Here is a 12,569-nt window from a genome sequence, read left to right on the forward strand (position 1 = left end):
CCGTACATGTAGGTAATTACACAGCTGACAATTTTCCCCTTTTATTAAGCCGTTTGTCTGCAACGAATTTCAGGTCATCGGTAAGCTATGTAGTAAATTGTGTAATTCGGAGACATACGAGACATTAACTGACACAAGAGTTTTGAGTTGGAGCCACGTAGACTATAATACCAGATTGCAGTCAGATAGACAGGTGCCTAACAAAATTCTCTTCATAGTAAGGGGCCGAAAATATTTATTCAATTTTACAGTGACATAGATGACTACATTGAAAACCTATAGTTGAGTAATTTAATTAAACCGAACTGCCAATTAATCAAGTGACCATAATATGTGAAATCAACTATAATTAGCGGGTATGGTGTTTTAAGCATAATATGTGGCCAGAAATCGGAAAAACTCTAAATTACGCTCTAAAGTTGAGATAACCTTCAGACACTGACCCACTTTAGTCAGATATCTTATCAGATATTTTGCGATGTTCATACTTAACGTCTGTATTAACGTAGTAAGTGTTTCTTGCCTTCTTTTCATTACAAAAGATTATCTGTTGACCTTTAATAAGACGTTATCCGTCAGACGTTATGCTGACGGACTGTTTCTTTGAGTGTAGCTGGGCCACAACATTGTTTTGTAAAAGTAGAAAAAACATGAGAGACTCAAAAATATTTGAAAAGGTACTTACGTTGTAGATTCCGTAGACGAACGGGTTGTAGCAGCTGTTGCTCATCGCCAACCAGTCGCAGCAGAACCAGATGATGTTGATGTAGTGGTACCTGTAGAAAGCTGGACGTTACTTGTCGAAAGATCAGTGTTTATTTTTCTTAGAATGAAAACCAGTATTCTGTCGGTGCTTTCAATTCAGAGTACAGTTCCCTTGTAGAGAGAGTAAACATTGCCTGCAGGGGAGTCTGCGACTGTTAAAATGAAGTTTCTCAGGACAGCCACAAGTCGCACTCGGTATACTCAAACGAAGGATATTGACAATGAGTGCGACTGGAGGCTATCGTCAAAAGCTTGATTTCCTTCTGGTTGGGGGTCGCGAATGATACCATTGCGCCCCTTGTGCTGCCTTTTGGGTATTGGTTGAAAATCGATTTCTAATAATTGTACCCCATGCATTCTATAGAAAGTCATAAACATATTTTTTTCTTCTATGTATGGCTATTTCGATGCACAGGATCAAACAATGTTCCGCTGAAGTTAGAATATATCTTGGTAGCAATTCCTACATCAGGAGCCGTGTATAATAGGAAGTAAAAATACATAAATCAAGAACATAAATGAAGGAAACTTATGCAGATGATTCATGTACGACATCACTTCGTTGCAACGAATAGAAATAAATGTTACTATATTATGGAATATTTCGGGCCACAAATTCAAGCGTACTTTCATATCTCCAAATATACAAAAATATATAGCTGACATGTAGGTATCGTTCACGCAACAGAATCATACAAACATACCGTCTTTTGATCATCACGCTCCCGTTTGGATGACCTGAGTAATAGGCATCCCTGGCATAGAGAAACGGCTGAAGGAGTTGAAAATCCCAATTCGGTTTTGCAAGAATACGGCAGTGGCCCCTTAGTTATATTTCATCGATTATGAATCTCTTGCTCAGTGCAAAGTCCCAAGCGAAGAAAATACGCGGAAGTGACTCCTGTGTAAGAAGGGTAAAAAAACGGAACTGCAAAGTTACTGTCCGTAACATGCGTTTGCTGAAGAGTTCTTGGACATATTCTGAGTTCGAATACAGTAGATTTCTCTCCGAAAAGCCTGTCTTCATGAATCAGCACGGTCGTACAACGCATCACTCGTACGAAACTCAGTTTACTCTTCCTCGTATGATGTAGTACGAACTATGGATGAAGGACAACAAGCTGATTTCGTATTTATAGATACCCAGAAGGCATTGGGCACTGTGTCCAACTGCAGACAGTTAACGAAGGTACGAGCATATGGAATAGGCTCCTAGATATGTGAGTGGCTCGATGATTTTTCCAGTTTTAGAATCCAATACGTTGTACTCGACGGCGAGTATTCATCAACTCGACGGTGAGTATTCATCAGAGGCAGGGGTATCGTCAGGAGTGCTCAAGGGATATGCGACAGGAAAGCTGTTATTTTCCGTTTACATAAATGATTTAGCAGACAGGGTGGGCAGTCATCTGCGGTTGTTTGTTGATGATGCGGTTGTGCATGAGAAGGTGTCGTTCTTGCGTAACTGTAGGAGCATACAAAATTTCTAGTTGGTGTGATGGACGGTAGCTTGTTCTGAACGTGTTTAAATGTATGTTAAGGCTCATGAGGAGGAAAAACAATGTGGTAATGTTGGAAAAAAGCATTAGTTGTGTCCTGCTTGACACAGTCACGTCATTTGAGTGTATGAGCGTCATGTTGCCGTATGAAGTGGAAAGAACATGTGAGGTTTGTGGTAGGAAACGTGAATGGCCATCTTTGGGTTATTGGGAGAAGTCTGGGGCGTGTGGATCACCTGTAAAGGAGACAAAATGGACGCTAGTGCCACCTATTCTTGAGTACTGCTCGAGGGTTTGGCAGCCGCAAGAGGATGGTTTAAAGGAAGAACTGAAGCAATGCAGAGGATGGTTGCTAGATTCGTTGCCGGTAGATTCGAACAACAGGCAAGTATTACGGAAATGATTCGCAGACGCAAATGGGAATCCCTTGAGGGAAGGCGCCGTTAATTTCTGGGAACACTACTGAGAAAAGTTAGAGAAACCTCATTTGAAGCTAACTGCAAAAGAGTTCTACTGCTGCCAACATGCACTCCCCCCTAAGTACAACGAAGATAAAATACGAGAAATTAGAGTGTATACGGAGACATACAGAAAGTCTGTTCTCTCCCGCTCTGTTGGCGAGTGGTGGTGGTGGTGGTTGTTAGTGTTTAACGTCCCGTCGACAACGAGGTCATTAGAGACGGAGCGCAAGCTCGGGTTAGGGAAGGATTGGGAAGGAAATCGGCCGTGCCCTTTCAAAGGAACCATCCCGGCATTTGCCTGAAACGATTTAGGGAAATCACGGAAAACCTAAATCAGGATGGCTGGAGACGGGACTGAACCGTCGTCCTCCCGAATGCGAGTCCAGTGTGCTAAACACTGCGCCACCTCGTTCAGTTTTGCGAGTGGAACAGGAAAGGAAATGACTAGCGGTGGCACAAGTTACTTTCCGCCTTGCTCCATAACGTGGCTTGCGAGATACGTATGTAGATTAAGCTATAGATATCTCTACTTTGGGAAAACTATAACTAAGTGGTAACACAATTTGTCCGACAAGCTCATTGATTACACATTACATTTGAAAGCTGTGGCAAAAAGCATGGTCAGTGACGGGTAAATGTCATGCCACTTCTACGCAAAGACGCAAAAATAATTACAATCTGGAAGTTTACAAGGCCAGGAATTCATAACCTCAGACACCTGGTATATAATCATGGTCGTCAAACCATAAGCGTTGGCGAATAATTAGATGCTATAGTTTACCGGTGTCAGTCGCTCCTGCTGAAAGGTCAGTATGTTTGGCTACGGTCGAAGGTACTTCAAGGGATTTGTACTGGAACGGCCTGTAGGCCCTACTCGGTCTCGTCATGCCAACTTCGCTAAGCAGCGGCTCCAAGAAAGCCGATAACGCCCAAGAGAGCGTTGAGTTGACCCCTCGCCCTCCTTTCGTTGTCCAATGATGCCAGGGTATCACATGGTAACTGCTCGGTCTCCTTTGGTCCATCGACGAGAATATGTCGAGCTTTGTATATAGTATCGGTACTACGGTATGTACTACACCACTGGATAGTAAAAAACTCATCCATGAACCGGCTTATGGCGTTTTTAATGTGGCTGTACCACTGCACACTAAGGATCCGATTGGTGGTTTGTGTGACCAATGCTGGTGAAAATCTTGAAGTCAAAACGACTAAAGGACGTGAGTAAGCAGCATATTTTGGGGATCATTTCCGGAAGGTAGATGTACAGCATCATGTAGCTCATCACAGAAGAAATGATAGAAGAAAATGTGGGACTGGTTTGAGGAACATTTTAAGGTTGTAGAAGCTCTGAGACTGATTCTTGAGCCCAAATATTGCCACTGTGATTAGAGCAGCACTGATAGACGAGGATATGTCACGCTAGTTGCCAACACTCTGTAGGGAGACGGCACTCCAAGAAATAGAGTCTGGCGAAGCTGTATCAGTTAACCGTCAGCACGGCCAGCGCAGAATACCTTGCCTCGTATTGCGTAGACGGCGGGGTACATGTGAGGAAGGCGGAAGCCGTGGGGGCTGCGGGTGGGAGTTGTAGGGGAAATGCCGAGAGCTGGAGGGGAAACGCCATTCTGAACTGCAGCCAACATTCTCATTTGTTCGTAAACATTAAGCGAGGCCCCTCCACACCCACATTTGCATGGTGGCCATTCAAGAACATCTGTCACCTCTGCTGTGGTTAGTATCTGAAACGAATTCCTTCGAAAATGCCGCAATTTATTTTCGCCAGGGTTGTTACTCATTTGTAACTTTCAGAGAAGTGTGACGAGTGACAAATTTTGGGCAAAACCTACACACTTCTCTTGCTGCCATGTTAAAATTGATTCTTTAGCCAAAACACACTGGAATTCACACAGTCCCACCTTTCTAACATGTTGTGCAGACGCTACTGCAAGAGTACTCTGAAACAGTGGATTATTCAGTTTATAAAGTGAGGAACTGAGGAAAAGTACAATCAGTATCTTATGAAAATGCACTTCCTCCATACAAGATAAACTACTAATGATTACACTTATGTTATTCGATTACCCACAGCAGAATACCATCATAACGACCGGGAGAGCAGTGTGCTAACACCACGCCCCTCCTATCCGCATCCTCCTTTGAGGATGACACGGTGGTCGGATGGTCCCGGTAGACCACTCGTGGCCTGAAGACAGAGTGTACATCTCGTTTCACTTGCCATCGATGGTCCTTAAAAATTACATTCTTTCATGGAAAAATTCTGTAGTTGTTTGAATAACACGGCAGATAATAAACTCTTGCGTAATAAACATAAGACAAAATTCTCTCCTCTTTGCGTGCTATCATTTGCCAGAATCTCATTACGAAATCTCAAACCGTTGATGAAGTACGAGGAATGTTGTGTATATTTCACTTTGGTTCCATCTCTGGCACGGAACGACAGCAAATGAGTGTGCTACATCAGCTCAGTTCTGTCGAGGTCGGTGACAAATGGAGACCTCTGTCCAAATATAAACAAAAATTAAGTATGTTAGCTAAATGTCATACACAGCAATGTATTATCTAATATGCACCAAAAACAAAACCATAGTCATTCTTATTTTACACTGAAAACTATTTCTCATTTCCACCTAAATATCACAGAAACTATGCACATTAAAGAAATGATGGGCACATCATAATGAACCTGACGTATTCAGCTACAAGAAAAGCAAAAATGAAATTTTATTACATAATAGTTTCTGTAATGGTAAAGAGCGTCTCCTTAAACGTGCGATGGGTGCAATTCGCCTGACGGTTCGCATAAAAAAGAAAAAAGGAAAATAAAGATAACAGACATTTTGGGCCTCGGATTTCCAATAAACTAATGGTCTTACACAGCGCTTTGGACGATAGCTGGTCCCTGCACCTCAGCTACTGTGGCCAGGACTAGCTTCAGTAGTATGCATGGGGTCGAGACCGTTAAAATGGAAGATTTGGCGTAATTTGTCCTCTTTTCTTTCCCCTTACGCGTTTCTACAGAAAACACTATGAGCCCTACTGTCGTGAATTCTTTATACTATATGAAGTAAAATATATCTTAGAATATACACTGAGAAGCCAACACATTACGAGCAACCTTGGAGGCCGCCTGGGGCCCTTGTGGGCATGTGATGCGGTAAGCAACGTATGAAAGCTGAACAGACACAGGCTGGGCGACACCATAACGAAGATATAGGCTGCAAATGGGGAAATTCATTGCGCTAACCGACATCGGAAAATGGACGATTATTATTCAGCATAGCCTACGAAAGGGTATCTCGAAAACGGTGAAGATAGTGAATGTTAACGTGTTACAGTCATGACCGTCTACAGAAAGAGGTAGAAGAGCAGTGAAGTTATCACTAAGCTGTAAAAGGTTGGACATTCACAACTTCACAGAACGTGGGGTTTGGGTGTTTGTCTCCTTCGTGTAGTCTGCTTTGTGTAGTAGGATAGGCGGTGATCTGTGGCGTGTACACCAATTGTGTTGCTAGACAGAAAAGGAATAATTAACGGCTGAATTCTTTGGAAACCAAACGATAGAACAAAATTTTGGCTTTAAACATCTGTTGAAATTTCTGTACGTGAGAGCAGTGTTATATCTAAGTGAAATTACATCGATTTTGATAATTATAGAATGATTTCGAGACGAGAAGTCGACTTTGGAAATTTCATGTGGGGTATCTCTTTCAGGAGATGACCTATGTGAACAGTATGTTCGCTTTAACTTGAGGAAAGTAAATATCTCCAAAAACGACGGATCCTACGAGATTTATTGTTCTAGGTGAATAATTAATACGTGTATTAGTAAAGGGAACATCTGCCTGTGCTACAACTGGTCACCTCCTGACCACCCTCCTGCGTGGGCTGGTCCAACATTGTATTTTTTTATTGTATATTCGTATTCAGCGTCAAACGATAGACACAGTTTACTCAATCCATGATTTCCGGTCCGTGTTAGATGGCGCTATATTCGACAGATATCAAGTGTGCCTGTATTTGCAACTAAAAACCAACGGATTTGATTCTATATGTCATTTACGAAGTAAACTGCCAGCTTCCGTGTCTAACGGTGATATTAATGTTCGAAATTTACTTTATTGTTGCAAATATTTAACTTCATTCACTTCCTTAGTTTGCGCCTTTGTCCCGCAGTTTCTGCAGGGTTGGAGAGGTTACAAGGAATTTGGCACGGTTAATTTAAAGGGATGGCCGGATGCGCTTCCTACTGCCACCCAATCCCCCTGGGATGGAATCAGTGTACCCCAGTTTTCTGCGTGTAGTGCAAAACCATGAAATAGGGTGAACGTGAGTGAAATGGTCGTGAGTCGTGTAACTGAGGCGTTACGAGGAGACCAACCCGGTCTTCACCTACTGGGATGTGGATAACTGCCTAAAAAACACATCCAGGCTGGTAACACACCGGTCCACGTCTTTAATCCGCTTGGCGGATTCGATCCGGAGCCGGCGCGCCTACCCGAGTTCAGGAAGCAGCGCATTAGCGCTCTCAGATAACTTGGTAGGTGTTGCAAATATTTTACTATTTGATAGAAATTGCTACCCACTTGGAGCCTGTAAATGGTTTCCTTGTCTGTAAGAACCAGTATTGGAGACCACACTGCAATGATATTTGAAAATAATGGGTCATATGCCTCCATATCGATATGTCTCATTGGTTCCCTGATTTCATGAGCATCACCTCACTTTTCCGCTGCCTGAAAATGACACCACAAACATTAGCAGCTTTGCTTCAGGGGTTAATCTGGGCTTGAAGCTCTTCTTTAGAGCCACCCCACAGATGTATGTCATCGTCAGACAACATGGGTTTCATTTCTTCACTTTCCAGTTTTTGGTGTATGTCTTCCTGGATCTTTCTCATTACATCAACGAAAGGACTCAGAACTCCACCGTTCCTTAACCCAGATTTCATGCCAAAGGAGTCCTTCATTCCTACAGGTGTTCTTCCTGTAGGTATAATCATACAAATTCTTGGTCCTGTATAGCATACCATCCTGAACTCTCATTTTCTTCAGTGTGATCCATATGCTTTTCCCTGTTACAGAATCAAACGCTTTGTCTGTATCCGGAAAGGGGTCGTTGGTGATTGCTATATTTTGCACATGCAGTAGCACAGAGTGGCATATGCACATTAGAGTATATGATGGGAGTCTGCCTCCTTAGACATCAGATCCGAAAAGAGGGAGTATAGGTGGCCTCTAAGACAAAAATAGTAGCGGCGCACCACCAAGGAATTATCCGGATGGGACGGAAGTCAATAAATGTGATGCGCATATACTGAAAACCAAATGACAAAACTTTAGAAGAAGTGGGTGTTTTAATCGAGAGACACATCTCCACAAACTGAACAATTAGGTAACACGTTGGTTCGCCTCTCACTGTTCTGCAAGCAGCTATTCGGCTTGGCATTGATTTACAGAGTTGTTGGACGTCCCCCTGAGATGTATCGAGCCAAATTTTGACCAGTTTGTCTGTTCCTGAGCGCTTTAGTTCGTCTAAATCACGAGCTGGTTGGAGAGCTGTGCCCATAATCGTCCACACCTTCGGCCTTGTGAAGAGAGATCTGACGACATTGCTGACCAAGTTAGGGTTTGTAAAGCACGAAGACAAGCAGTGGAAACTGTCACCATTTTGGGTGGGCATTATCTAGGGGCAATATAAGCAGAAGATGGCTTGCCATGAAGTGCAGCAAACTTGGGAGTAGAATGTCATCTATGTGCTGCGAGGATACCGTGGATGACAACCAAAGGGGCCCTGCTATAAGAAGGTCTCCTATTTGTCGGACCATTTGGCGAGTGACCACTGTTTAGAGCGTCTCCATACACTTCTGATCATCATGGCTCAATTCAGAGAGGGACTTATAACTGGAGATAATTCTACTTCAGTCACTGAGATTCCAGGCTGAAGACATGCCGGAGACACCCCGAACAGTGGTGAGATACCAACCGGACTCTTGCTGGCCACATGGGCCAACAACCAGAAGTGGTCTAGAGTGTCATTTCATTTTATAGCAGAACCCCGTTGGTTATGATCTCCATCACTCTTACAGCACAGCGATATTTTGACAATATTCTACTCCCTGTCTTGTTGCGCTTCATTGCAAGCCAATATAGGTCTACACTTCACCAAATTAATGCTCATCTGCATATCTTGGCTGTAAAGATTGACAGATGCCTTCCGAATGGAGAAACCTTGGAGCATTAAGGACAGGGCGCTCCTACAAACTCCGTATTTTGAACAGATTTTCTTGGTTTGTTCCTCAGGAGGCCATCCAACAACTGTATCAATCAGAGTCAGGCAGAATAACTATTTCCACAAATTCCAGAGGTTGACCAATGCATTATTGACTTGCTCTGTTTTCATTCACATTCCTCTGAATAAATAATCCATTTTCTTTTCTGAAATTGTAATCATCTATTTTTCTGTACCCGTATCGATTCCCGTCCCATCCGTATATTTCCTTCGTGTTGTGTCCTTTTTTCTGTCTTAGAGTGTACTACTGGTTCGTCTCGAAAACTCATTCAGCATGTGCTTGGTGCAGCCACGTCTCCAGTGTGTGACCAAAAGTACGACCAGATCGCGCCGACCCTCGCCCAGCCGTGTCGCCTGCTGGAACAGTGGCTCCAACTACAAGCTGAGGGCCAGCCCTGATGGTTCTGGGCTTCAAACGGGATCCGCCAGCTCAAGACCTATCAATGGCCGCTATCACCTGACACGCCTCCGAATCTTCGAGAATACAGTGACCAATTTGAGGTGTGTGCACGCTTCTGCCAGAGGTCACAGTTCACAGCAGGGGTACGTCAACCGAATGGCCTTGTGCTGCCGAATTTGGGAAGGTACTTGGTCAGGAATGATGAGTAAACTCCAGTCTTTTAAGGAATCGAACGCCGACTTATAGTTCAAAATCCATCATCTGATTACTTTACAAGCCAGTTACCTTGTTAAATGTTTGACTTTCAGCACGTAATCCAGTAATAGTTTAGGAATGGTTCGAAATTATGGTTAAAGTTTGGTGGGAGTCATTGAGTGCTCTCATTACTAACAACTTGTTGAATGTAGTCTGCGCAATTTGCCCTCCATTTTTTAGGCAGAAGCTCGTTTTACACACACCTCAATGTTTATGATTGTGTATCACCTGATCTATGTGTTGTATAATAATATAATACATTCACCAATTTATCCATATAGAATGTAGATGAAATCATGTGCCAACTAGATTTAATACCCAGTGTGTTGTATAATAATATAATACATTCACCAATTTATCCATATAGAATGTAGATGAAATCTTGTGCCAACAAGATTTAATACCCAATAGTATCCAGCCACACAATAGCATAAACACAACTGACCCAAATTCAACATTCTCCAGTGAAACAGAATCTGACAAAATGTTACACTTCTTTGGCAGCACAGTACACAGATGCAAAACCCAAGATAACTTCTCCATTTTATGTAGTCAGTACTATCAGCATAACCAGACAAAAATATTCGAATCATCCGATTGTGTACAAACTGAACAAAACGTCACCAAGTGAAGACGGCTACAAAAATGAATTTAAGGTAATCAAACAAATTTCTGCAGGGAATGGACATGGCAGAATTATTATAGACAAGCCTAATCACGAATTTAAAATAAAAATAAAAAGGTTACCCACCACACTAATGAGCCAAAACATTATGACCACTTGATTAATAGCTTTTTTGTCAGTTTTTGGAACGAAATACATCACTGATTCTGCGTACCAAGGATCCGACAGTTTGTTGGTCACACGTCTCATGCAATCGCAGGAGTCTCTTTCCCACAGCATAATATTGCTCCCAGCAGCCTGCGTCCCTAACGCGCTACACGTTTCGAGCCGTTGTTCATCTAGATGACGGCTTTTGTGTAGACGAGCATCGACATAGTGTAACAAAAATGTGATTCATCCAAATACGTGCCACGTTTCCATTAATCGATGATTCCGGCCCCACTGTTGTCGTAATGGACGATGTCGTTGGGTAAACATGTAAACACGTAGAGGTAACCTGCTGCGGATCTCCGTGTTCATCAATTTACGATTAACAGTGTGCTCCGATACACCATCGTTGTACATGTTCAGCAGATACGCCACGGACTACCATCTGTCCCACCTTACACAGCAGACAGTCCTCTGAACCCCCGCTCTGTGAAGAGCGGAGGACTTTTAGCATCTAGTGGTAGTTTCGCTGTCCTTCTAGCTCTGGCCGTAGAGGCTCACGACAGATTCGCCGCTTTCGAGATACTTGTTCAAAGGCTGTGAGTAACAACAGTCTGTCCTTTGACAAAGTCTAATATCCTAGTGGATTTCTCCATTCGCAACCTACATCTACACTAGAGTGATTCCACGTCCATGTCTGCTCTTCTTACATAGTTTTGTTATCGCGTCACGTTCCCGAAACACCACCATGCATAGGAAGTGGTCGTAATGTTTTGGCTGTTCAGTGTATACACACAGGACACCTACACCAATAAAACACACACATACACACACACACACACACACACACACACACACACACACACAAGCTCACAATTGACAAGAAACGCCCACAACAATAAACAAATGCTGCATCATCAGTTATAGCAACAAAGTAGTCCACAGGATAAACATCATAGCCAAACAACAAGACCTAAAAATAGACTACATAACAGGTAACACAGAGAAAAGGAAGAGCATCAATTCAAACATAGACAAACACAACCCACATGCCAGCACTGCAAATCGGTTTATATCGAACAAACAAGCAGGAACTGTAACACTTGTTACAACGAACACAATACAGATATAAAAGACTAACTGATGTCGTTGTACGTTTGCTTAATATCTTCTGGACAGGAACACCGTCAACAGTGTTAGTTGGTTGGCTGGAGGAAGGGGACCAAACTCCGAGGTAAAATTGGAAATTTCTGATAATGTGTTATGGGACCAAACTGCTAAGGTCATCGGTCCCTAAGCTTAGACGCTACTTAACCTAACTTAACATAACATACGCTAAGGAGCACACACACAAACTCATGCCAGAGGGATGACTCGAACCTCCGAAGGGGGGAGCCGGTCGGACAAACACCGAGGTCATCGGTCCCATCGGAATAGGAAAGGATAGGGAAGGAAGTCGGCAGTGCCCTGTCAATGGAACCATCGCGGCATTTGCCTGAAGCGATTTAGGGAAATCACGTAAAACCTAAATCAGGATAATCGGACGCAGGTTTGCACCGTTGTCTTCCCGAATGCGAGTCATGTGTGCTAACCACTGCGCCACCTCGCTCGGTTATCAACCAAGGACTTGAAATTCTCAACTGTAGCAACAGTCACTCACAAAAAGTAATAGTTGAACTATCAAATACAAGGAATCACAGTTAAAGAAAAACAAATAATTAACGACTGCACGGCTCTCTGCAACGGAACTCTGTTCAGTGCCCACAAAAAACTGTCACACATCAACCCAAACACACACACACACACACACACACACACACAGAGAGAGAGAGAGAGAGAGAGAGAGAGAGAGAGAGAGAGAGAGAGGGAGAGAGAGAGAGAGAGAGAGAGAGAGAGTACTATTTAGAGTTTCAAAATATGAATTGTGCGTTTAAATGATTTCTACTGTATCTGCTTCATGTTGTGGGAGAGCGCAGTAACACGATGACGGCAGCACCTTCGGCATAGCCAGCAAAGAGAGAGTTGACGGCTGTGGTCCAGGAGGCGAAAACCACTGCGCAGCAGAAGACCCTGTCGTGTGTGTGATGAAGTGAAATAATTTTATTAAG

At 43.1% G+C, this 12,569-nt stretch overlaps 1 protein-coding gene across 1 annotated transcript in view; it reads right to left on the reverse strand.

Moving 5' to 3' along the window:
- Nucleotides 1–12,569, reverse strand: part of LOC126285115 (substance-K receptor-like) — a 271,274-nt gene that overhangs the window by 84,116 nt on the left and 174,589 nt on the right. Inside the window, exon 5 of the mRNA XM_049984438.1 lies at nucleotides 686–776. Within this exon, the coding sequence (XP_049840395.1) occupies nucleotides 686–776 (91 nt within the window). The remainder of the gene's footprint in view (nucleotides 1–685; nucleotides 777–12,569) is intronic.

This window comes from Schistocerca gregaria, chromosome 8, assembly GCF_023897955.1.
Source record: "Schistocerca gregaria isolate iqSchGreg1 chromosome 8, iqSchGreg1.2, whole genome shotgun sequence".
Lineage (NCBI taxonomy): Eukaryota > Metazoa > Arthropoda > Insecta > Orthoptera > Acrididae > Schistocerca > Schistocerca gregaria.